General features: G+C 37.3%; 3 protein-coding genes and 1 pseudogene across 4 annotated transcripts; 2 read left to right on the top strand and 2 right to left on the bottom strand.

Annotated features, from left to right (window-relative positions):
- Positions 1 to 395: 395 nt before the first annotated feature.
- Positions 396 to 3,006, bottom strand: LOC127417867 (polyamine-modulated factor 1-like). The gene is made up of 5 exons (XM_051658102.1): positions 2,757 to 3,006; positions 2,552 to 2,657; positions 1,299 to 1,399; positions 742 to 937; positions 396 to 657 (listed from the first exon to the last, which is right to left on the bottom strand). Exons 1-5 carry the CDS (start codon positions 2,951 to 2,953, stop codon positions 589 to 591), a joined length of 669 nt encoding a protein of 222 aa, XP_051514062.1. The 5' UTR covers positions 2,954 to 3,006; the 3' UTR covers positions 396 to 588.
- A 55-nt stretch (positions 3,007 to 3,061) lies between these two features.
- Positions 3,062 to 8,174, top strand: LOC127417866 (thioredoxin-related transmembrane protein 2-A-like). Its single transcript, XM_051658101.1, has 8 exons — positions 3,062 to 3,359; positions 3,903 to 3,963; positions 4,133 to 4,246; positions 4,371 to 4,447; positions 4,662 to 4,768; positions 4,842 to 4,907; positions 5,084 to 5,213; positions 6,970 to 8,174. The coding sequence occupies exons 1-8, from the start codon at positions 3,171 to 3,173 to the stop codon at positions 7,138 to 7,140; spliced, it is 915 nt and encodes a 304-aa protein (XP_051514061.1). The 5' UTR covers positions 3,062 to 3,170; the 3' UTR covers positions 7,141 to 8,174.
- A 9,013-nt stretch (positions 8,175 to 17,187) lies between these two features.
- Positions 17,188 to 19,503, top strand: LOC127417833 (cyclin-G1-like; annotated as a pseudogene).
- A 93-nt stretch (positions 19,504 to 19,596) lies between these two features.
- On the bottom strand, positions 19,597 to 26,162 carry LOC127418214 (nudC domain-containing protein 2-like). Of its 2 annotated transcripts, none has more exons than XM_051658669.1 (4): positions 23,775 to 26,162; positions 21,186 to 21,234; positions 20,945 to 21,096; positions 19,597 to 19,899 (listed from the first exon to the last, which is right to left on the bottom strand). In XM_051658669.1, exons 1-4 carry the CDS (start codon positions 23,961 to 23,963, stop codon positions 19,816 to 19,818), a joined length of 474 nt encoding a protein of 157 aa, XP_051514629.1. In that variant the 5' UTR covers positions 23,964 to 26,162; the 3' UTR covers positions 19,597 to 19,815. The 2 variants fall into 2 exon arrangements, with proteins under 2 accessions (XP_051514629.1, XP_051514628.1); XM_051658668.1 differs by having other exon boundaries at positions 19,597 to 21,096; positions 23,775 to 23,990; positions 24,067 to 26,162.
- Between the last annotated feature and the right edge of the window lie 158 nt (positions 26,163 to 26,320).

Below are 26,320 nucleotides of genomic sequence, written 5' to 3'. Positions count from 1 at the left end.
AAGTTTCATTCACATCAATTCGCTCATCTCAAGCCCACCAGGCAAAGCATTATTACATTCTCTTGTAACTTTTCCAAAGAAAACTACCCTTGCAAAAATTTAACATTCCATCTAAATAAAATAGGTAGTTAATTGTTACTATAATAAAACTGGTACCTTGATATTAGTAATCAAATAAAGTGAAATGAAACAAAATGATTTGGAAGGAATAATCATACTTTCTTACACTGTTTGAATAAAAGTACCAATTTCCTTCCATAAGAGCACACTCTGTACAATGTTTGGCTGCCAGTGTATATGGTATTTGTGTGGAAACTATGGTTACCATATCAAATGCATATATGTAACATAGCATAACATCTCACAGCAATGGTTCTCTCTCATACAACAAAGAAGACACTTGTATTTTTGTTTATTTATTCTCTAAACCGAGATAAATATACATTGACACAACACTGTTAAGAAAGTGCAAGGAACGAAACAAAGTACACATACTAGTGGGATAGTATAACAAAAAATAAACCATGCAAAGGCACAATGACATCAAAAGGTTTCACAAGTTCAAAAATGTTCCTTAGTCCACAGATGTCACAACGAATCAAAGTTTTCAGAAGAGGAAAGAGTCAAGACAAATGCTTCCAGATCCTCAAGAGAAGCCTGTGGATGCAAAAACAGAGCAATTGTTAAGTTTGTGCTAACATGTGGCAAAGAAACATATCAATCAAATAATCTTTCTCTCACCCTCCATTCTTCTGCTGTTGTGGAAATGCACTGTTCTGTGTGGGTGATGGTCTCTCGGCCGGCTTGTACTCTCTGAGCAAGTCCAGCGTTCTCCTTCTGGAGTTTCTTCAGCTGTAGACGCATGTATTCCTCCTGTTTCTTATAATATATCACTAAATCACTACACACATCCTGCTCTGGAATTCCACTTGGCCGCCTAAAACAAAAACAGACAGAAGCATTGATTAAACATCCAAAATACCAAAACAAAGCAAAAAAAATTAATAGAGTTTGTATGTAGGAGAAAGAGAGAGATAGATAGTGGTACACATTCGTTTTAGAGCATGAAACAATAAAAACAAAAACAAACAAACAAACATTACACAAATAATGCACTCATCCAAATCTATTAGACTAGTTGGGCTAATAAACACAATGTAGAAGAACAGTGTAGTGCTTTACCAAAGAACATTCAAGAAATAAAGTGAACTGGGCTGTCAGCATATATCTGCATACAGTATATTGGCCTAATAGCATCTGCATATTTGACCTAATTTTAAAGAACCTCAAGTCCTCACCATGCAGGTTCTGATGTGTCTTTAGCAAGCTCCTCCAGATTGTCCAACTCATCCAGCTTCACTTGCAGGTCTCCTTCCTCAATCACACTAGCAATTTCTTTCTAAACACACACATCATCATTGCCACACATGCATCACATGCACTGCTAAAACTGTGCACAAATACACTACTGATGTAACAAAAGTAGCTTTCTGTTCTTTTAAACTGTTGAATTTCTAAAGGAGCTTTCCATTTACTGGTAATTACCCACATGCAGTTTGTGCATCTGTTTTGAGATTATATATATATATATATATATATATATATATATATATATATATATATATATATATATATATACACACACACACACACACACACACACACACACACTGTATATTAGGGCTGCACAATTATTCAGAAAAGAATCGTGGTACAATTACGGCTGCATGCTATTAACTAAATGTGAAAAGTGTCAATTACAGCATCCCATTTAGATCTACACACGTTGTATCAAATTTTCTATATATATAATAAATTTTTTTCAGTGGTTGAGCATTGTAACCACTCACAGACATGTCTGTTGAGTACATGCATAAGCCTATCAGAAATAGCGCAACAAAACTAGAACACTACCATTGTAATATAACAATTTAAGAAACCAGTCTGGCCATTTTCACCTGGTCATCAACAAGGCGTTTTCGTCCACAGAACTGCCTCCTCATTGGTTGTTTTTCGCACCATTCTCTATAGACTCTAGAGACTGTTGTGTGTGAAAATCCCAGGAGATCACCAGTTATAGAAATACTCAAACCAGCCCATCTGGCACCAACAATCATGCCACGGTCTAAATCACTGAGATCAACATTTTTCCCCATTCTGATGGTTGTTGTGAACTTTAACTGAAGCTCCTGACCCATATCTGAATGATTTTATGCATTACACTGCTGCCACATGATTGGCTGATTAGATAATCGCATGAATAAGCAGATGTACAAGTGTATCTAATAAAGTGGCTGGTGAGTGTACATAAAAGACTATAAGGTTAAATCTCATGAAACCTGTCAAGAACCCCCCCCCATTATTTATCTGAAATAAGTTATATTTCAGATAAACAACCTATTTTATTCATTGTGAGAAAGTACGTTTCCCCCAAACTGTCATTACTGTAAAACCTCTAGATGTTTTACCTTTATACAGTAATTTGATTTTTAGGTTAAATATGACCAGGACATATTCCAGACGGGATTAATTAGATTCACCCATAAATTACCTGCACTAATGTCTGTAGTTGGTTGACGAACTGTTTGTGCATGGCTTCAGTCAGCTGGGGGTTTTGCGTTGACAGCGGCTGGAGGTAGTGGGAAAACCTGTCGAAACTGACATAACATGTAATTACTTAGTTATTACTTAGTTTAAATGTAACTTTAAACATGAAACTAAGTACATATTTATATTTGTATTTAAATTATATTTACCTTGCGTTCTCCACCAGCCACTGCAGACTTTTCTCCGTCACCTTTTTAAACAGTTTGAGTCTCGGCTTCGACTGAGATGATTTAACCGAATCATTGCGGCGAGTTGATGCTCGTGATGAAACTTCACCACTGTCACTAACTTTATCCACATCACTTTTAACGGAAACCGATTCACTGTTCTTCTCAGACTCCTCCATGTTTCTGAACTGTCGATATTTACAAAAGTCCCCGCCAAAACTACACGACACATTACGGAAAGCCAGCAGCTCAAAGCGTTTTCTCGAAGTGCGTTTCTGACGGGTTCACGTTACGGGTTTGACACTCACTCACCCCACAGCTGTTCATGTTCTATTTCAACTCTTCCCTTTTCTTTAATTTTCCACATGGAAGACAGTCTTTACGAAGTCTGTAGCAATGGGTTTAATTACAGGGCTGTTTGCCACTTTTTACCATCTTCCGCGGATTTATAAATGGTTCTTTCGACCCTATTATTTCCTTTCATTGCTCTTGACACTGGCCTTTCCAGCCGTCCGGAGCTGCCCAGGACTGTGCGAGCATTTACCGTCCCAAAGAGAGGACGGCAACTCATGCGCCTTTGACTGGGTTAGTGGAATGGCTCTCCTGGCATAGAGACTGAACAGGCTTCCTTGCTTGCCTTAAGGGAATTTATTAAAAAGTTTTTAATTTTTTTAATAAATGTATTAAATTATATTAATTATATAAATTATACTAATTTATATTTTTTTAATTTTAATTATAATTATTTTAAAAATTTAATTATTTTACCTTCTCTATAATTACTAAATAGTAGAAATTGTTTTTGTCAACAAAATGTATGCATTAATTAATGTAGTATTCAAAAAAGTACTTTTTTATTTATCAATAATAGGTCGTTTTATAAAGTTATTGACATAATATTAATATAATATATAATATATATATATATATATATATATATATATATATATATATATATATATATATATATATATATGAATATTATAATTGGTTCAATATCTAATTTGAATGATATGTATAGAATCAAATTTTCTATATACTGTATTTACATATACAATATACTGTATTTACATATACAATATACTGTATATATGTATTCATAATAACATATATGTTTGTTCCATGCAGAGGGAGGTGGAGATTTTAATGTTTCTCAGTGCAATTGTAATGATGAAGAATCGAAGAGCGAGTAAGTTTACTTTTACCAAAGATGCTGTCACACACATGCTGCACATCTTCAAGATGTAAATATGTGACATCATAAATCCTGATCGAACAGAATCATATTTACTTTATCGATGTTGCTACTGCTAAACTGTAGATTTGATGTTATATTTTGTTTTGCTCTCTCTCTCCAGTAACTGTGGAGCAACATATAGGGAATATATTTCTCTTCAGTAAGGTGGCTAATGTGGTGTTGTTCTTTCGAGTAGACCTGAGACTTGGCCTTCTCTACCTTACACTGTGTGTGGGTAAATAAAGCATGTGATACACGCAGATAAAATCCATACATTTGTGATTCATTACATAATATGTAAAAATTAAATCATACTGCAGATGCGTGTATTCTTATTTTACTACACCTTCTCAACTCAGTGTTCCTGATTGCATGTAAACCACCAATCTACATGGGCCCTGAATACATCAAATACTTCAGTGAGACAACCATAGATGTGAGTATAATTCGGACAATATCATCTTCCCAAAATGTTATGTTCTTATTCCATATAAAAGGCAGAATAGCATTATAGCTGCATCAAGTCAGAACGCATTCATATGTTACAAAAAGTATTTATTTTAATGTGATGTTATATCATGGATTAAAACTGCAATCTTCTTATATAAACCAAACTCATAATAATGCAAATAATTATATATTAATGTCAGGAAGAACTGGAGAGAGACAGTCGTGTGACATGGATTGTTGAGTTTTATGCCAACTGGTCTCCAGAGTGTCAGTCATTTGCCCCCATTTTTGCTGACCTGTCGCTTAAGTAAGTCACGTACACCATACACTTGTGCTCTCACACTGCTTCTTGGTTACTGACTTTGACTGTTCATCACAAGGTATAACTGCTTAGGCCTCAAATTTGGGAAAGTGGACATTGGACAATATGGAGCAGTAGCAGAGAGGTAAAACGTCAACTTTATTCTTCCAAAACTCTTCATGCTCAAATTTTGGTAAGCTTTTTTTTTTTTTTTTTTTGGAATAATCACTTTGTTGTTCAGGGCTGTGATAAATTGTGTTTTAGTAGTTATATTTAACTTTGCTGATTGACAGCACTGACTGTCCTGTGGTCTCATTACAGGTATAGGGTAAACCCCTCCCCGCTCTCCAAACAGCTGCCCTCCTTGTTGCTGCTACAGGGTGGACGAGAGCTTATGCGTCGCCCTCAAGTGGACAAGAAGGGAAGAGCCATTGCCTGGACTTTCACACAGGTATATGTTAAAAAAATTAAACCCTATTAAGACTTGCAAAGCAATTGGTTATTCTTCAAAAGTAAGTTTAAAGGAATAGTTCACCCACAAATGTAAATTTCTCATCATTTACCCACCCTCATGCCATTTAAGATGTGAATGACTTTTTTTCTTCTGCTGAACACAAACTGAGATTTTTAGAAGAATATTTAGGCTCTGTAGGTCCAAAGAATGCAAGTGAATCAGTGCCAAAATTTTGAAATGCCAAAATCCACATAAGGGCAACATTAAAGTACTCCAGACGTGGTTAAATTAGGGTGCTTTCACACTGGCAGTTTAGTTCGAAACAGAGCACGGTTCACATGAAAAATGGTAATGTGAAAGCTGTCATGCGGACCGGGGAGCGCACCGCGGTACCGAACCCGAGACTACCTGTAGGAGGTGGTCTGAGTTCAGTTGCAATGGACCTGTAGCGCGATTCGCGTGAATGTGAAAGCAACTCAGACTTCGGTGTGCACTCGTTCAGGAAGTAAAGTAACCTGCGCATGCATTTTAACCGATGACGACATCATTAGTTTCGACAACACACGAGGATCCACACATTCCTGAAAGTCCCAAAAAAGTAATGACACCACAATGACATACAAGTACAATCAACACTATAAATACTGTCTGTCTATCTATCTATACACCTTATAAATACTATATATAAATACTATTATAGGTTATAAATATAGGGTATACTAGGAGATGACAGTGGCGATACGATACTTGGACACGAGCGTAAGCGTGCAGTGTAAACAAAGATGCAAATGAATTCCTTGCAATCAGCTGTCTCCTCAAAAAACACCATTTGCGAGCAGCAGCAAGCCACCTTCCCCTGGGCATCTGATGAGTTACACCATGAAGCGCACATATACGCGGTTGTCGTTCACTCTGCTGTGCATAATGGCACCAAAATAACAAAAAAACAAAAGTATGATGAGTCGCGTTGTGTTCACCATGCGTGTTTGTGATGATGTAAGATGAATGCAAATGGACCAGGGTTCGATAGAATCAAGTGAGTGTGAAACCAGACCAACGCTGCGGGGGGCACCGGGAACAATCGCACTCGGAATCGGACTGCAGCAAACGTGCCCAGTGTAAAAGCCCCCTTAATGTCTTCTGAAGTGATACGATCGGTGTGGGTGAGAAACAGATCAATATTTAAGTTCTTTTTTTTTTTTTCTACTATAAATTCTCCTCCCTGCTCAGTCAATCTCCACTTTAACTTGCACTTTGACATTCTCTTCTGTTTGTGGTGATTCACAGTCTTCATGCATATCGCCCCCTACTGGGCAGGGAGGAGAATTTATGAAGAAAAAAAAAAGACTTAAATATTGATCTGTTTCTTACCCACACCTATCATATTGTGTCTGAACACATGAATTTAACCACTGGAGTCATATGGATTACTTTTGTGCTCCTTTTATGTAGATTTTGGAGCTTCAAAATTTTGGCCATTCGCTTGCATTGTGAGCACCTACAGAGCTGAAATATTCTTCTAAAAAAATCTTCATTTGTGTTCTGCAGAAGACAGTAAGTCATACACATCTGACATGCAAGGAGGGTGAGTAAATCATGTGAGAATTTTCATTTTTGGATGAACTATTCCTTTAAGAATCAGTCTTCAAAAAGCCCTTATTGATTGATCCACTACTAATTTGAACACTGAGGGGGGGCGAGTCTATGTTGGTTATTGAACTGATTCCCTGAGTTATATGTTTGTGTTTTGTAGGAAAATATAATTCGAGAGTTCAACCTAAATGAGATATTCCAAAAGTTCAAGAAACTCACAAAGGGAGAGAAGACTGAGGAACCAAAGACACTCCTGCAGGAGCGTCCAGTTGAAGAGGAACCAGTCGGCTCACATGAGGAGGAGGAACCAGAGAACAAAAAAGACAAATGAGAAATGAGACACAGAATCTGATGGAATTCATTCAGCAATGGTGAAGTTAAGGAAATTGTGCAGTGCTATCTACAGTATATCTACAGTATTATATATTTGGATGAAAGTTTTAATAAATAGCATCTAAACTTCAAACATGTAGATGTCACATGTAATCATGGCTAATTTGTAAAAGACTACAATAAGTTGTTTTTCCATGGAATGCTAAGGGTAAGAAACATCATATTTATTTTGATGCCTATTTTCTGGCTTTTTATCATTAGATATATTCTTTATTAAATATATCAATAATATGAGCTATATTGCTGTAACTTTTATAAACAATAAAAGTAGATCATGTTGGGGGTGCAGAGTATCAGGGTACAGATGCCAACTGATTTGATTGACACTGTCATCATGTACATTTAGTTCAAAACCTGAAATTTTCTTTCTTTCTTTCTTTTCTTTTTTTTTGGAATGCAAAGCTTTACGACTTTAATGTCTTAGGATGGCTCAGTATATATGAACAAATAAAAAAGAAGGGAAGCGCTATTGCGTGCTTCAGGATAAAGACTTTGTGTGTGAAATGTGAACAAACAGATCAAATCAATGCTCTGAAAATCACTGCACTTGATCAACAATCTTCAGCAGAAATGTATTTAAAGTTCATCACAGCAATCTTTGGCTCATTGCATTGTTGATGACATATCTGTTTCACAATCAAACCTCTAGTACTTATAAAAGGGGCTTTTCATCCCCACTTTTTCCATACATCATGGAGTAGTGTTTCCTTGAAGCTCATTCAACATGTTATTGGTATGTGATGAAATTACATGTTGATGGAAATATATTTGCATGTGCTGTGCCATTGAGTCGCTTTCTTTGTGCCCAGGACAAATTAAATAAAACCTATTAAGAGTATGAAATCCTATGAACAGAACATCTGAGCAGCTGAAACAGGTTCACCTGGAAGAGAAGCATAAGATAAAGAATAAAAAATTAACTGGAACAATATGAAGGCAGTTTCTTCAATGCTTCTTTAGCACAGCCTTTTAACAAAAAAAGAGAAACAAAGATAATTTTTTTCTTCCATGTATGTCATGTACCATTCTCTATTGACATGTCTGTAAGCCTTCGTAAGGCTTTTTTATTTGAACTTGTTGACTGCTCCCATTTGCCTCTGATGCCCATGGAGAGGAGCCTGGAATAAGTGTGCTCCAATACCATAGCATTACAGAACCTTGGCAGACGATATCTTGGCACGGCTGAGGACACAGAGACAGATTGAGGCTGACACAGCAGACCTGCACTTGGCGAATGGCTGGCACTGCCTGCTGTGTGGATCAGAGCATGCATGACACTTTACTCAGGGGGCCCGTCAATCTTATGTGCTCTTTTGGAGTGCAGCATGGTAATAATAATAATAACAATAAAAAGAGGAAAATGTTTGGCCTTCCATAGAATAATGCCATATTTTAAATGTCATCTAGGTATCTCAGGTATATTAGAAGGAATGGAGGCATTTATGAAAGGTTGTTTTCTCCCATTTGGACATAGTTAGAGCAGTTTTCTGCCCATTGCTGATTAAAATGTATCTCATTTGGTTGCCGAGGGTGATGAGGTATATTTCCTTTGATATTTGTGTTCAACTCAAATCTGGGCTTGAGTCTTAAGGTCATGTCAACGTTAAACTTAAAATGTTAATAGCAAGAATTACAGATACATAACAGGTTATTTTACATACCTAATATTTTCCATACCTTAGATTTTATTTTTGGATGTAATGAAAGTCTGTCTTTGTGTGTTTTTGTCAAAAGTTTTGGGAACTGTCCAAGTAGTGTTTGGATTTACTGTAGTAGATACAACCCCTGTTTAAATACAATGGAATGCATTACTGGAATATATATATATATATATATATATATATATATATATATATATATATATATATATATATATATATCTATATATATATATATATATATATATATATATATATATATATATATATATATATATATATATATATATATATATATATATATATATATATATATACACTACATGGCCAAAAGTTTGTGGACACCATATGTGCTTGATGAACATTTGATTTCAAAACCTTAGGCATCAGTTTCCCCCTTTGCTGTAATAACAACTTCCACTCTTTTGGGAGGGCTTTCCACTATACTGTATGTAGTAACATGGCTGCAGGTATTTGCTCTCATTCAGACACAAGGCTATCAGTGAGGTCAGGAACTGATGTTGGTCGATGGGGCCTGACTTACAGTTGCTGTTCCAGTTCACCCCAAAAGTGATCAGTGGGGTTCAGGTCTGGGCTTTGTGCAGGCCAGTCAATTTCTTCCACACCAGACACAGTAAACCATTTCTTTATGGACCTCACTTTGTTCACAGGGGCATTGTGGACATGCTGGAACAGAAAAGGGCTATCCCCAAACAGTTGCCACAAATTTGGAAGCACACAAAGCCCAAGCCATTACAAAAAGAAACATTATGATTTTTCTTTACTGGATTTAATGGAGTAACCAAATTCATTAATTAGAAGGGGGTGTCCACATAGCCATATAGTGTATATATATATATATATATTCAAAGGGAAGTGGTCTTTATAATTTTGCTAATTCTGTTTTCTGTTTCTCAACATATTGAATGTATAAATAGGGGGAATGGCTTGGCATTAGCATCAGCTGCTTATCTGCATCTGGTCACTATGTGTGCTAGATCCTAAATAATAATTTTAGACCCTTTGTACTAACACATTGCATTAATCTGAACATTGAGTCAGAAGCAGAAAAACAAGCAAAACACAAGGAAATGAGTTCCTGCCCCATGTTCCCATATCCTAACCTTTATAATGAAGCAAACCTGAAAACTCATATCAAGGTGATCTCATATCAAGTTATGATGCAAGTTTCACATTTACCTGCTTAGTTTCCTTCACCATGTGCAATGTCAGGTGATATCAGATCAGCCAGGATGTTCAGCCATGACCTAGAGTCTGAATGCCATTTTGCCAAGCTTTCCAGCACAAAATGGCTACAGATGAATCTCAATATTGGGCCATGTGCTCAAAACAGCAGGACTCTTGTATAGTGTCCTGTTCAAGCTGTGACTGTAAGTAAGCTTGCATTGCCACCCAAACAAGGCAACATAGGGGGCTTAAAGTGCACTGTACCATTTTGGGGAAAAAAAGGAGTATATAAATACCTCAATATTTAATCAGCAGAAAACAATTAAGCATCCGCAAATCAGCCCTGCATCTTTAATTGCGTCCCCATTTAGTCTGTATCTATAATCACGCCTGTTTAACTTCCCAGACCTAGCAATGGGGCTTATAGTCATTTGTCCATACACTTGATATGCAGCATAATGTATTTATACATTTGAACATCCAGCCAAGTGAAAAGGCTGAAAGCAAATGGCCTTTAATGCTGTTTTCCTGCACAGCCCATTAACTGGGGTAAGAAAGACCTACTTCCATACCTCATACACTGAAAATAAAACGCTTATTCTTGCTGAAGCTCAGCTTTGTAACTAGGCACTGGGTTAAAAGGATCCCTGGGGAAAGCTTGAAAAAAAAAGAAAAAAAAAAGAAAGAAAAGAAAGCAGGTCTATAACACTTGACTCTGGGGGATCTCTCATTTTGACTTTTTCAAGTATAGGTCTCTGCAGAACAGTAATTGGTGTTTTCAAATCTGTAGACGTTTTCAAACCAGGATGGGTGTTTCTAAACTATCCAATGAAAGTAGGGAATCTCAGTGTAGAAATCAGTGGGCGTTTCCAAACAGGATGGGTGTTTCTAAACTATCCAATGAAAGTAGGGAATCTCAGTGTAGAAATCAGTGGGCATTTCCAAACAGGATGGGCGTTTCTAAACTATCCAATGAAAGTAGGGAATCTCAGTGTAGAAATCAGTGGGCGTTTCCAAACAGGATGGGCGTTTCTAAATTATCCAATGAAAGTAGGAAATCTCAGTGTAGAAATCAGTGGGCATATCCAAACAGGATGGGCATTTCTAAACTATCCAGTGAAAGTAGGGAATCTCAGTGTAGAAATCAGTGGGCGTTTCCAAACAGGATGGGCATTTCTAAACTATCCAGTGAAAATAGGGAATCTCAGTGTAGAAATCAGTGTTCGTTTCCAAACAGGATGGGCGTTTCTAAACTATCCAATGAAAGTAGGGAATCTCAGTGTAGAAAACAGTGGGCATTTCCAAACAGGATGGGCATTTCTAAACTAACCAATGAAAGTAGGGAATCTCAGTGTAGAAATCAGTGGGCGTTTCCAAACAGGATGGGCGTTTCTAAACTAACCAATGAAAGTAGGGAATCTCAGTGTAGAAATCAGTGGGCGTTTCCAAACAGCATGGGCAGTTCTAAACTAACCAATGAAAGTAGAGAATCTCAATGGTTTGAAAACGCCCACTGATTGGGAAAAGCCCATTTTTGTTCTGCAGAGATATAAGTCTCGATTTTTTTTTAAATAAATTGAGTGCTGTCTGTAGGGCTGCTGCCTCGGAGCTGTCAGATTGTCATGTTGTCTAATTCCAGAGATAGCTGGGAATAGGGTTAGTAAAAGAGGCAGTAGAATTATCCATGTTTATAAGAAATGCAAAAATTAATTTGTTTTTGGATCTCAACATGCTTTTGAGATATGAATGCTCCAAAAAATGGATTCATCCTTTGCTTTTGGTGTGAAATGACACCAGCAGTTCAATGTCTTTAGGATTGTTGTGTTTGGCGCCATTTGCTGGTTAAACTAAAATATGAAGCATTCCATGAATCTTGAAAGTAAATCTGATAATATCAGAATAAATGTCTTGGATTTTCATTTTTAATTGATGCTAATAAATGTCTTATCATTATATGATATGAACAATGAGTTTGTAAATGTGGACTGTTCACTTAACTCAAACAACTGGTTTTGTTTGTGTTATCATGCATTTCCTATAATGCACGCGTGCCCATAAGAGTCATTGTTATGGTTCATTTATATTCTAATCTAATGTTTTTGTTTGGACTGATTGTTGTCTTGAAACCCCTGGAAACTTCTAGAATGTTCTTTGACCAGAAAAGTTATTTAAGGACATTGAAGTTATTCCAGTAATGAGTAGACAGGTTTGTAATTATTTCGTAATATAAAAGGTTTATAAACCTGGGCTTTGTGAATATTCGTAAATGCATTCGTTCTTGCATTCATTCTGTATTGCTTTCTCTCTCTTTCTAGTTTCTTTTTTTCTCAATGTGAAGAATTTGAACAGGTTAGTTTATTTGATTCAGAGTTATTGGCTCAATTCGAAGGATTAAAATCCACTATCTTAACTTAATCTGTATTACTTCCCTTAAGAATGTTTTGCTGTTTTTTTATTTAATGAAAAAGCTCTTGTTGACATGGAGTTGGAACCAGAATAATTGACCCGTGGAGGCATTTGAAATTTCGAAGGGGGCACAGATTTGCCACTTTACCATAACATTTTACACTGCTGAAAATTACGGCTCGTCGGCCATTTTTGGAACGCTCCCGAGGAGCTATTTTTCTATGTAAACAAGCGGCATACCAGTGCATCTCCTATCTACTTGAAAGGGGAAACCGAAATCTCCAAAACAAAGATTAGGATCAAAGAACATATTTCAAATCAGCAGTAAAATCTGACTACATTGGTATCATAAATTGTGCTTCTTTACCTCAGATTATGCTAAAAAACTAAATTTTCCCGTCTTGTATAGCTAATGCGCATGCACGTTCTCGAGTTGATGGACAGGCGATGACTGTATCTAAAAGGTGATTGGCTCTTTTACCTGAAGGCAGGCCTTCTTTTCTACATCTGTTGACCGTTGGTGACCATTGGGCATTCCAATTTCTCCCATTCATTTTAATAGAAGTGACCCGTCTCTGCTAAAGAGTCTGGGCTGCAAACCACACAAACCTAAACACCTTCTAAAGCAGAGTGCATGATATATGTTCACTTCCTGGTAACAGTTGTGAAGCAGAGGCTGCAGACAGAAAACGCTTCTTTAAGGCCCAAATATACTCTACGCAAGCTCATTTTCACGCATCGTTGCGTTGTGAAATGTGTCAGCGCTCAATTCATTTTATTAATGTAATTTTTATAAAACTTAATTCAATTTGATGGAATTTTGTTTGTTTGAGTGAATGAAATTCTACTCATTTATCAGCCTAAATAATGTTTAAGACAACTTCACTTATATTCATTAACAAAACACAACAAACGGTAGAAAACTGCTAGAATTTCCTTCTTTTAGCCTTCGAGCCTCTGAGCTCTGACTGAATTACATGGCAGAAAACATTTTTCTAATTAAAAAGAGAGCAGTCAATTGGCCAGACAGCGTAACTCCTGTCCCCACCTTCCACATGAAATGTTCAATTACTCACTACAAATAGTTTAAGGATTAAATTTCATATTTATTTAACTTATTTTACAATTTAGTTGAATATTTAGGCTTGCAAAAAAGTAAAACACATTTTAAAGATAACTAAATTATAAAAATTGGTTCAAATACAACATTTTGACACAGGGGGCACAGTGGTCTGTTTGAGGGGGCACTGCCCCCAACCCCCCCCCCCCCCCCCAAACCAAGGATATTGTACTATCACATGGCAGGAGACAAGAACACCAGTGATACTTATAAGATCAAATTGGTTATTCAGTTGCAAAAAGTTTTCTGAGATCTGAATATGTGCAGAGCTGGACAATTTTGGCACTATTTGGCTGGTTTCTGTTTGGGATCATCTGAGCAAATGTTTCCAACAGACCACTCTGGGGAAAATACACTGGCCATGAGCCTTCTCTGAATCTGCTCTGCTATTTCTTGCATATCAGAAGTTGTAAGTCTATTGTACTCCATTGTACTGCATTGGTGGCTTCCCAAATAGTTGAGGATTTATATGGAATTAAGATTTCACACACTTTAAGGGGCTGATTAAACATTTATTTGTATGTGTGTGTGTGTTTCGCATGCCTATATCAAATGGGCACAATTAGTGTCATTGTTATATCACTGTCTCATTATATTACATTTATTTTGCTCCCTTTCTGAATCTCAAAGCAGCGGCAGTCAGTCGAGTTAACTCCGCCTCTTCTGTGCCAGTGGGTGTGGCCTTTAGCGTCAAAGACAAACTTCAACAAATGGGAAATTAGATAGACGGAGCTCCGCGTCAGCACTGCCCAATAAGGTGATCCCATGCTTGGATATGGAGTTTCTCCGAGTATATAAAAAGGCAGCAGACATCACGTCATCGCCTGACACCAAGGGTTGGGGTGTGCAAGGTGCAGAAGTTATACTTGCTTTAAACTTACATACTTGGAGCTTTTTTTTTTTCTAGTAACTTAATATTGTATTTTATTTGTCAAACTCGAAGGTTAATTTTTTGCTACTTAAAATACCATCAACAAATCTAAAGCAAGGTAAGCAAACATCACATTATTATTATTATTATTATTATTATTATTATTATTATTATTATTATTACTACTACTACTACTACTGTTCATAGTGTTGTAAATAAACGCAGTGTACTTGTTACGTTAAATTCAGGTTTTTCAAAGTCTAGATGTTTCTGTTGAAGTGGTCAGGTCTTACCTGTTATGTTCACCAGCGTAAATCGACAGAACACCGAACGCTCGCAATGTTCCTACTCTAATATTCAATTAGAATGCATTGGAAATTAATTCTAGAATGTAAATGGAGTTCAAACTCAAGTTCGAGTCGACTTACACAATATAAAATCGTTAAATGGCCTAAATAAGGTCAGCGGACATGACCAGCGGCTTACAGAGTGTCTGTTATCTAGACCTCTCACAGAGAGATTTACACAAACATAAATGCCTGGACATGTATGCAGACCCACATTGTCACAGGGTTGTACAAGGCGGACACTTGTTTGTCATACCCCATATAGAACTTTACCTCGACATTGTTTGCCCCAGAATATTGAATGAATGATTTGATAACCTCACAGCTATTATTGCTGCTGGAAACCCTAACCACATGGGATCCTTGAAACCGTAAAGAGTGTTCTCTAATCTTAATGTAGACAAATTTATTCATTTTCTGTGTAATTTGTGGCTTATACCAAGTTAAAACTGTTTATAGTTAAAACAATTGTTGTAACGTATTTTGGTGGGGGTTAATTAGGGTTGCCATGGAGTTTTTTGTATTTTAGTTTTTTTGTAAGCCAAATACTTTTTATTACGTTTATAAATTGTATAAGATGAGATGGTGTACTCCAGTATTTTTTTTTTCTTATTTAAAAAGTTTTACTTTTAAAGAAATTAATTACTATTTTAAAACGCATGTGAAAAAATGACTATTCACATGAGATTAGGACTCCAGTCATATCAGTTTTTTTTTTTTTTTTTTCTTACATGGAGAGGGTCCCCCTCATGAGGGCAGCCATGTAATGATCACATGACCAGTCGAATACTACTCGCTTAATTTCTGTAACCATCCTGTTACTGGACCCCTATACTCTTGGATTAAATTAATCATGGCTGACAGTGAATTATGAATTTCTACTGTGGCTTTTTTTTTTGTTTTTTTTTTTTTTTGATGCTGCATTCACGTCGCTAGGTGTCACCGTAAGTCCAAGATGGACAAACAAAAAGTTACTGAGTGAACCTTTTTAAATTTACTGTAGTTGTACAACATTTGCCACAAACATCAAATGTCCAACGTTTGGTTCCATATCGTGTCCATCTATGCATGCAACAACATCTAATGAAATCATTCAGGATTCATCTATGATGCTGCAGATACATAGGTGTGTGTGTGTGTGTGCGCGTGCGCGTGTGTGTGTTTGCGCGCGTGAACTGGTGGCCGAAAGTTTGGAATACTGTACAGATTTGGCTGTTTTAGAAGGAAATTGGTACTTTAATTCACCAAAGTGGCATTCAAATGATCAAAGTATAGTCAGGACATTACTGATGTAAAAAAACAGCACCATCACTATTTGAAAATTTGATCAAATGTAGATGGGCCCCATTTCCAGCAGCCATCACTCCAACACCTTATCCTTGAGTAATCATACTAAATTGCTAATTTGGTACTAGAAAATAATTTGCCATTATATCAAACACCGTTGAAAGCTATTTGGTTTGTTAAACTAAGCTTAAAATTGTCTTTGTGTTTGTTTTTGAGTTGCCACAGTATGTAATAGACTGGCATGTCTTAAGGTCAATATTAGGTCAAAAACGGCAAAAAAGAAACCGCTTTCCCTAGAAACTCCTCAATCATTGTTTTGGTGAATGAAGGCTATACAATGCTTGAAATTGCCAATAAACTGAAGATTTCATACAAAGGTGTACACTACAGTCTTCAAAGACAAAGGACAACTGGCTCTAACAAGGACAGAAGGAGATGTGGAAGGCCAGATGTACAACTAAACAAGAGGATAAGTTCATCAGAGTCTCTAGTTTGAGAAATAGACACCTCACATATCCCCAGCTGACAGCTTCATTGAATTCTACCCGCTCAACACCAGTTTCATGTACAACAGTAAAGAGAAGACTCAGGGGTGCAGGCCTTATGGGAAGAAAAAGCCACTTTTGAAACAGAAAAAAAGGTTAGAGTGGGCAAAGAAACAGACATTGGACAACAGATAATTGGAAAAGAGTGTTATGGATCTTAAACCCATTGAGCTTTTGTTGGATCAGTTAGACTGTAAGGTGCGTGAGAAGTGCCCGACAAGACAGCCACATCTATGGCAAGTTCTACAGGAAGCATGGGGTGAAATGTCACCTGAGTATCTGGACAAACTAACCACTACAATGCCAAGGCCAAAGCTGTCATTGCTGCACATGGAGGATTTTTTTTTGATGAGAACTCTTTGAAGTAGTTTAAGAAGTTCTGAATTTTTTTTTAAATCGTAATAGTAATTTTTCATGTTATTAATGTCCTGACTATACATTGATCAGTTGAATGCCACTTTGGTGAAAAGTAAAGTTTTCTCTTCTGTACATTATTCCAAATTTGTGTATATAAAATGGCACTTTCATATGTTCCTTATTTTAGATGATTGACAAGGTTTTGAACAGGAGTTTTGCCCTTTGCAGTCCAGCTCAAAGCTCTTCTGGAAAAAGAGGCCCAATATCAGCCCAAACTCTGTGGACTCCGATTCATTGAGTCTGCTCAGGATAATGGCCTGAGGATGACCGTCAAGTTGAGAGATTTTGAAGTGAGAGATCTTCTCTCCTTGAGACAATTTTTTTTGGTTTCAGTGCAGAGACATTCTCCCTGGCTGTGAGTCTTCTAGATCGATTTCTGGCTGTGATGAAGGTGAGAACATTGGTTGTCCATGTTGACTTCTCGGTTCTTTTCCTTCTGTTAATGTATCATGGTTTTCCTCAAGCAAGTCTTAATGGTCTCTGAATGATTTCCTTAGATTCAGCCTAAGCACCTGTCATGTGTTGGCCTTTGCTGCTTCTACATTGCCGTGAAGACTTCAGAAGAGGAGAGGAATGTTCCTTTGGCCAGTGACCTCATCAGGATCAGTCAAAACCGCTTCACTGTCCATGACATGAGGAGGATGGAAAAGATCATTCTGGAAAAGCTCTTCTGGAAGGTCAAGGCTCCAACTGCCCTTCACTTCATTAGATTCTTTCACACTCTCATTCAAGAACAGTTGGATACTGAAAGGTGAGCAACTGGACTTGTAGCAGATATGGACTTTTTCAAATCTGATCCACAGTTGGATTACACCTCCCAACAAATTCTTTAAATTGTGTGTTCCGAGTACTGTGAAGTATCGATGTTCCTTTGCATTAAGAGGATTCTGAACACTGAGAGGCTTGAGGCTAAGTTGAAGGCTTGCCATTGCTCCTTTACTTTCACAAAAATTAAGGTAAGCTGTTTGGACCATTCTCCAGTTTACTTTAAAACCATTATTACCAAACATGTGTGTTGTTTTTTTTTTTTTTTTTTTTTAATTTCTATTTTTTTTATAGAGTTTATGAAGTTCTAGTGTTTGACTATAAACCTGTCTCTACAGCCTTCACTACTTGCTCTGTCCCTGCTGGCTCTGGAGATCCAGGAACGGCATGAATGTGTAGCTGTTCCTGCTCTGAAACGAGTGCTGGATGGTCTTCAGGAGAATTTGAGCGCGAGTTCCATATTTCATTTTCAAGCAGCTTTTACTGCCTTTACTACAAACTAATAATGTTTACTTGGTTGTAAATGGGGTGGAGATACAGCATTGCGCAACCAGTTTATAGAAAAGGGTTTATACATTTAAATAACAGGTTTGGATTACAGTGGGTCATTTGAAACTGCCAATTGGTGAATCAACTTGTGGTTAATTTTTTTTGCTTTCTAGGTGAAAGATGGAGACCTGGTTTGTGTGAAGTTGTTGCTAAGTGCCTAGTTGAATATGCCACCACCAAGTGCTTGAAGCCAAATGGCCAGAGACTGCGATGGATGATTTCGGGTAGAACCGCACAACAGCTGAAGCACAGCTACTACAAGATTGCCCATTTACCCACAATTCCCGAATATGCTTGTTAAGGTTGTTGGTGTTGTGTGCCCATACCTGGAGATGCTGCTTCCCAGCTGATGATAATGTGAATATGTTGGTACTTTTAATCCATGTTGTGGGCACCCAGCACTAATTTAAAAGCTTAAAGAATGCTTGATTTCTCTCCTCCCCAGTCTTTTTATGTTCCGTTATACCTGCCATGAATATTTACTTTACATCAGCACTACCTCCAATGTAGAGGTTTCTAGTCAAGGGTGGGTTTCAGCAAGTTGTACAGCATGTTCATTTTGAATCGGTGCAAGAAGCACTGGTTTAAAGCAATTAAGTATAGAACCGCCTAGGTCCTCGGTCCACTGTGTGGAAGAGGAGGGAGAAGGGTTTTGTGAATCAAGACGACAACGGAAACGAGATCAGGCCCAAAACCCTTAAACTCTCACCTTAGGTTGTAAACTGTCGTAATGCACACTCCTACCCAAGGTGATGAAATGTTTTTCTTTTTCTTATTATGGTGTTCTGCTTTCTAACGTGATGAAAACAGGATGACTATGGATCTAGTCATCCTGGTTTTAACTCCTTTTAATATGCATCTAATGGGGGGGAAAAAACAAGGTAGTTGCAACTTACCAGGCTGAAGTTTATTTTGCATTTGGTTACTCCTTACTGCAACTGTATGCGACTATGACTGTTTATACCTGGTATGAATTGGTATTCTAACAGAAAATGAGTGGTAAATAAAATGGTTTAAATGGTTTCAATTTTATTTTAAGTGGATGTAAATTCATAGAGACTTTTGTTTTGGCAATAATCTGGAAGTTGAGAGCTGCATCATACAAATTTATGTAGTTGAACCTTTCAATAAAACATTGAAATGTTAAATGCTTGCTTGTGGTGCCTGAGACATTTTAATAACTGTTTGAATAACACCATTTAATAGAAATTCAAAGGACTGCTGACCTAACAATCCAAACTCCTGTGGTAGAGGGGAAAAAAAAAAAAAAAACTTAAGCTTGACATTTCTAAAACTTAAGAACAGCAAAGGCTTTACTCAAAAGGCTGCTTGTAACAGATTATGGCTTAATATCAACTGCCAGAAGTTGTGACTTATTTCTAGATTAACTGTATTCAATAAAGAAACTTAGTGCTGTTTTGAGTGGTTGAGACTCAATTCACAAGTGACTGCAGTCCATTTTATTTTTGCAAACTTGAGAAATCTGGTCCACCACCTTGAAAGTTCCCAGAGATCTCTGCCCTGCTAAAGTCAAAACCAGGATTCTATTTGAAATGGGGGGAGGGAAAAAAACTCAATGCATAAAATAGTATGTATTTTTATTGGAGACCATTTATAAAGTCTCAAAAGGTTTCCAGTTAGGGTAAAATGTGGCACTTGTATTTAGTTGTCCTTCAGGCAAGGAGAAAGTTGTTAGAGGTAAAACTAATGTCTAAATCTTCAGTATTTCAGGTTGTGTCCTATTAATTGGAACAATAGACCCTTTTCACATTCCAGAAGATGGTAAACTTGTATAGTGGTGAATGGGTGACCACAGCAAATATTTTACCAACCGTTATGACTGCAGTCAGAAAAGAGAAAAAGGCCAAATTTACTGTCACTCTCTCAGCAGCTGTAATACAAACCCCATCGCAGTTCTGATAGCTTTTTTTTTTTTTTTTTTTTTTTTAATTCCACCAATTTATAAGACTTAGAAAATATAAAAAGGTTGCTGATTCGTTTATTTTTTTTTAATAAAAAATCCAGAGTCTAATTTTGCTTCACATTATTTGCATTTCCCTAAAAATATCCATATACCAGCCTGGAAAATGTTTAATATTCAGAATGTTTTATAGTTAAAAAAAAAAAAAAAAAACATTATTCCACATCAGAAACATCAAGGTTGAAGGAAAGCCCCAGCTTACACCAAAGCATCTGACAAACTTTACCCCTACTGCATCATTTCTGGGCAAATCCTTTAATAAATCATGGATAAACATTTTCTTGATAATTTACATGGTTTTATTCATTGGCAACCTACATATATTATAGACCTGGGTAATTTTGCTTTTACAGAACTCATTTGACTGGTCATGTAGAAAAAAAAAAATTAGCAAAACAGTTTACAAAACAAAAATGCTAATCACTTCAAGTTCACTGGCAACTGCACACACACATATATATATATATATATATATATATACACATGGTCATAAGACCAAATTTGCCCAAAGTTTCCTATAAAGGGGGCGATACATTTTACACCACTCTTGAATTAACTGTGACCGTTGGAATGTTCTATTAAATATCGGCTGAAGATATTGACCATACCTCTCTCTGGAATCTCTCAAGTGTGAGTTTTCTTTGCATCTGATCCTGCACCCATGGATCAGCTGCATACTCTCCTTCTAACAGAGACTGCCAGCAGTTCCCAGCCTCTCGATTTGTTTTCATTAGAACTATCCGGATCAATTTTTTGTCCTCTAAATGACAAAACAGAAAAAGGCTATCCAGAGAGGTATATTTTTATATTATAAGGCAAGGTACTTATATTGTTTACTGCGAGTTTTACCTAATGTCCATGTAGCTTCATCACCAACTGTGGATCCTAACAGCTTTCCCTGTGAGATGATTCATTGGTGTCAAACTTAAGTAGCTAATTTTTCATTTGTGTCCAAGTAACATATACATTAGACAAGACTAATGCCATATGGCAGTAATATATAACAGGGCCTGACAGTACAACACAAGTATCTCTCCATAATACAACCCCAATTATGAAAAAGTTGGGTCAGTGTGGAAAATGCTAATAAAAACAAAAAAGGAGTGATTTGTAAATTCTATTCACCCTGTGCTGTATTGAAAGCACTACAACACATTATTTGATGTTTTCCCTTGTGAATTTTTTGTTGTTGAAAATGTACACATTTCAAATCAGATGATTGCAACACTCTCCCCAAAAAAAAGTTGAGTTTTTACCACTGTGTAACATCACCATTTCTTCTTAGAACACTTTAATTTGGTGGGGATTAAGTAGGCATTGAAGACACAAGTTTATTGACTTTAGCAAGCAGAATTTTCCCCCATTCATCAATTATACAGGTCTTCAGCTGCACAATTGTACGAGGCCTTCGTTGCCGTATTTTGCGCTTCACAATGCACCACACATTCTCAATTGGAGACAGATCAGGAATGCAGGCAGGCTAATCTAGCACCCGCACTCTCTGCTTACACAGCCATGCACTTGTAATCCAGGCAGTATGTGGTTTGAAGTTGTCCTGCTGGAAAACCGAGAAAGGGCTATGTCCAAAACCAGGAAAATGCTCTGAAGGCTGTATAAGGAGGTAGAAAGGGATCAAGGCACGTCCGAATCCAATGTTTGTGTCACATCCTGTCTAATGAGATACCTTCATCTGATCGATTTTGGAAGGCAGCACAGATGTATCCTTCACTACCTATTAAATCCCACAATACTGTGCGTGTGAATCCACGGTAGTTGATCTGAAGAAAAAAAAAAAAGGCGGTAGAAGAGGCGGTTAATAGCCAAATTGTGAATAAATGTACGTTTTCCTCCACTTTTTCCAACTTTTGTGTCCATTTCTAGAGAGAAATTAGTATTGTAGTTTTGAAATATACACTTGGTTTTCACCATAAGTCTCTTGATTTTGTTCTAGATTATTAGACCATTGTGGTTCGGTTGGATGAATGAAGTAGATGCGTTACCTTTAGTGGACCCTAGCAACAATGTTTGCCGCCTTAGTAGCCTGTCCAAAACCAGTTTCTGGAGGTACATTTGTATTTCGTACGCAAACGCTCTCTACTGAGTCAATAGGCTCGTTTGAGATGAGCAAGTTCTGCACAGAACTGATCACTGGTGATCAGCGGCAGGTGCATGCCGGTTAGAAATCTGTCCGACTTGCTGTGATGTCATAAATACCCCCGCGAGAGCGAGGCAGCCAGGCGGCGCAGTTGCTTTTTCCGAGCTGTGCGAACTGCAAGCATGATGGGAAATGACTTTCTGATGACACAGCTTAATGCTCATTGGCTTAAACAACCGTGATGTTTCGTTCTCTTCTAAAATGTTTTTTTTTATTTTTTTTTATCTCTAATATCATGTTTTTTATGTGTATAAATTATATGTGAATATTCCCAACTCTGACAGTGCAGTCTCTGAATGGGATACGTGATTGGTATTGTATTTCTGAAATATCTAAAATACATGTCTTTATTAAACTAAAAATTGAAAGACACGTCTTATGGAGGGAATTAAATAACAGGTACATTGAGTGTCTTGTTCGTCATATTTATTTTCATTTAAAAGTAACAGAATTTAAATCGCATCCAATTTATTAACAACAAAGCACATGAACGTGAAGAACGCGATATCTGCCTTTGATCTCGTAGGTGTCTAATCCACTATGAGAAGTGAGAGAGCCATATGCGGCCGCTGTGTGTGTGTGTGTGTGTGTGCGTCTATGTGTTTTATGTTGTTTTAAGTTGAGCTTGTCATTAAAGTTTACGCTGACTGTTCTGCCGGAAAACTATTTCTTTATTTGGCATGTTAGGCCAGCAGAGAAGGCTTTGCTGGCACTGAGAATTCGCCACTGGTCAACACCATTCGCTGCTGCATCCAAAGACACAAAGCAGAAGCCATACATCAACACTGTCCAGAAGCACCGCCAGCAACAAAGTTCCCATACAATTGCACAGCTGAAGACCTGCATAATGGAGAATGGGGAAAAATTCTATTTGCTAAACTAACAAACTTGTGTCTTCAATGCCTAAATGCTTAATAACTGTTATTAGAAGAAACAGTGGTTACACGGTGGTCAACACTTGACTGTCCCAACTTGTTGGAGCGTGTTGCAATCATCTGATTTGAAAGGTTTATATAAAAAAACAAAAAAACAATTAAATTCACAAGGTAAAACACCAAATAATGTGATGTTGTAGTGCTTTCAATATAGCACAGGGAAATTAGTATTTACGAATTGCTCTTTTTTGTTTTTATTAACATTGTCCATACTGTCCCAGCTTTTTCCGAATTTGGGTAGCAAACATAATGCAGTCAGAACCGGTTACACTTCTCCAGTCTATCTAGATTTTACATTTATATCTCTGTGATGGTATATTTTACTGTTTTGTTGATGCTCGTCCATACCTTGAATATTTGTTGGCCTTTTACATGAAGCTCTATCTGTTTACTCCCGATGTTACACTTGACCTCTTTGGCTGAAGTACCAAGAGGAACATTGACTTCGATAAAGACTTCTTCCATAGTCTGATACCACGAGCCCCATGCTGTTTTACACGGGATCACACCGCTCCTCTCCTCAAAATGCACGGACATACTGCTAGTGCCCTCTCATGAAAGCTGCTGCTCGATATCGTAAATGTTCATTAGTCGCAATAATAAATGTCATCAGAGCTGAGTCACTATATATGTTTCTTACCCATTCTGCGACGCGAAGTGGCTTCTTCTGCAGCTGAATGCTCTTGAGTGACAGATAAACAGTGCCACCTAGTGTATCAGTGAACAGCCACGCCGGAAGAATTAATGAGAGAAGTCTGTTTACTTTTATTCAAATACCAATTAGGGAAATTCAGGCGATTTTATTGATACTTAAAAAAGTCCATTGTAATATTTATTGAAGGGTGTATCTTTCGAGTGTACCAAATCCAAATGGAGAGTACCAAGAGTGTACCAAATCAGACAGGACAACGGACAGTCAGGACTGCTGAGAGGATTATTGGTGCCCCCCTGCCCACCTTCCAAGACCTGTAGGTCTCCAGAGTGAGGAAACGTGCAGGAAGAATCACTCTGGACCCCACACACCCTGCCCACTCCCTCTTTGAACTGTTGCCCTCTGGCCGGCGCTACAGAGCACTGAGCGCAAGAGGCACAAGAACAGTTTTTACCCTCGGGCAATTTTCCACATGAACAATTAAACTGCCTCTGGACTCCCCCATAGTGCAATAATGTAAATAAATATCTCATGTACATATGTAAATTCACTCAGATTTAATTCAATTACTGTACATACCCCTACCTGCACATACATTACCAGGGTTGGGAGAGTTACTTTTGAAATGTAGTCCACTACAGATTACATAATACATGCTGTAAAATGTCATTTGTAACGTATTCTGTTAGATTACTCAAGGTCAGTAACGTATTCTAAATACTTTGGATTACTTCTTCAGCACTGGTAGATTTTTTCACTTGTTTTGACTATAAAAACTCTGCCAGTACAGTAAGACAAAATACACATGTTAAAAATCCATTCTCTGAAAAACAAATATCTTATGCAGTGTTGTTTCTAAAACAAGATAAATCAAATTGATCTTGTTTTAAGGATTTATGGATTTATTTACAGAAAAACAGTACAAAAAAATATTATCAAGAATGCGATTTTTGATGGGGCCCGGGTAGTTCAGTGGTAAAAGACGCTGGCTACCACCCCTGGAGTTCGCTAGTTCGCTAGTTGGAATCCCAGGGCGTGCTGATTGACTCCAGCCAGGTCTCCTAAGCAACCAAATTGGCCCAGTTGCTAGGGTGGGTAGAGTCACATGGGGTAACCTCCTCATGGTTGCTATAATGTGGTTTGTTTTCAGTGGGGTGTGTGGTGAGTTGAGTGCGGATGCCGCGGTGGATGGCGTGAAGCCTCCACACACGCTATGTCTTCGTGGCAACGTGCTCAACAAGCCATGTGATAAGATGTGCAGGTTGATGGTCTCAGACGCGGAGGCAGCTGGGATTCATCCTCCATCACCCAGATTGTGGCAAATCACTATGCCACCACGAGGACTTAAAATCACACTGGGAATTGGGCATTCCAAATTGGGTGAAAAAGAATACGATTTTTGCCCTAATATCACAGGTCTTACTAGAAAAATATTATGATCCAACGTGAATTTTCTTGATAAAAAAGTATGATCGTGCCTGGTATTGTGCATTTAAAATGGCTAGAAATAGCATTTTAGCTTAGCGTAAAACTGACAATTTACACAAGGTTTATTTCTATTTCTTGTGATCCAAAATTACTTCAAATGTACTTTAAGTGTCTGCTCGTATGAATGAAACACATCATAAGAAAGTGTTTCACTGCTGTTCAAATGCACTTTGGATCGCATCATTTATATGTATAAATGTTTTCCATCTGAAAGCACTAAATATTAAATGAAACAAATGACAATAAAATGCAAAGTAATCTCTTCAGTAATCAAAATACTTTTTGAATGTAACTGTATTTTAATTACCAATGATTTAAATTGTAACTCTAGTGGAATACAGTTACTTATATTTTGTATTTTAAATACGTATTCCTGTTACATGTATTCTGTTACTCCCCAACCCTGTACATTACCAATTTCACATGTACATATGCCATTCTATGTTATATGTCCTATTATTTGTATGTCTATTTATACTCTTTCCTTGTTTTATATTCTGTGTCTCACTGTAATGTTCTGAGTGCACTTTTTTCTCCTATCACCCAAAAAAATTATTTGTGTATGCAAGGATACTTGGCAATAAAGATCATTCTGATTCTGATTCTGATCTTGAAATTTGATGCCCAACTACTCATTACCCTGTTGCTAAAAAAGTGGCTTCTTAATCCCTTAATTAGATTATTCCCAAAGTATTCCACCTCACATTCAGCCCTACACATACACTGACAGTCAAACCAACAAGACAGAGTGTAT

The sequence above is a fragment of the Myxocyprinus asiaticus genome, chromosome 27, assembly GCF_019703515.2.
Source record: "Myxocyprinus asiaticus isolate MX2 ecotype Aquarium Trade chromosome 27, UBuf_Myxa_2, whole genome shotgun sequence".
NCBI lineage: Eukaryota > Metazoa > Chordata > Actinopteri > Cypriniformes > Catostomidae > Myxocyprinus > Myxocyprinus asiaticus.
Note: the sequence above shows the minus strand (reverse complement) of the source record. Positions and strands in the feature narration are given on the sequence as shown.

Coding starts and splice junctions, on each gene's coding strand:
- LOC127417867 (XM_051658102.1), bottom strand. CDS start 2,953: ATGGAGGAGTCTGAGAAGAACAGTGAATCGGTTTCCGTTAAAAGTGAT. Junction 2,658..2,756: donor TGGCTGGTGGAGAACGCAAG/GTAAATATAATT, acceptor ATGTTATGTCAG/TTTCGACAGGTTTTCCCACT. Junction 938..1,298: donor GACACATCAGAACCTGCATG/GTGAGGACTTGA, acceptor TTTTTGTTTTAG/GCGGCCAAGTGGAATTCCAG.
- LOC127417866 (XM_051658101.1), top strand. CDS start 3,171: ATGGGTTTAATTACAGGGCTGTTTGCCACTTTTTACCATCTTCCGCGG. Junction 4,448..4,661: donor TCAGTGAGACAACCATAGAT/GTGAGTATAATT, acceptor TATTAATGTCAG/GAAGAACTGGAGAGAGACAG. Junction 4,908..5,083: donor TATGGAGCAGTAGCAGAGAG/GTAAAACGTCAA, acceptor GTCTCATTACAG/GTATAGGGTAAACCCCTCCC.
- LOC127418214 (XM_051658669.1), bottom strand. CDS start 23,963: ATGTCCGTGCATTTTGAGGAGAGGAGCGGTGTGATCCCGTGTAAAACA. Junction 21,235..23,774: donor AAGGCCAACAAATATTCAAG/GTATGGACGAGC, acceptor ATCATCTCACAG/GGAAAGCTGTTAGGATCCAC. Junction 21,097..21,185: donor TGAAGCTACATGGACATTAG/GTAAAACTCGCA, acceptor TTTGTCATTTAG/AGGACAAAAAATTGATCCGG.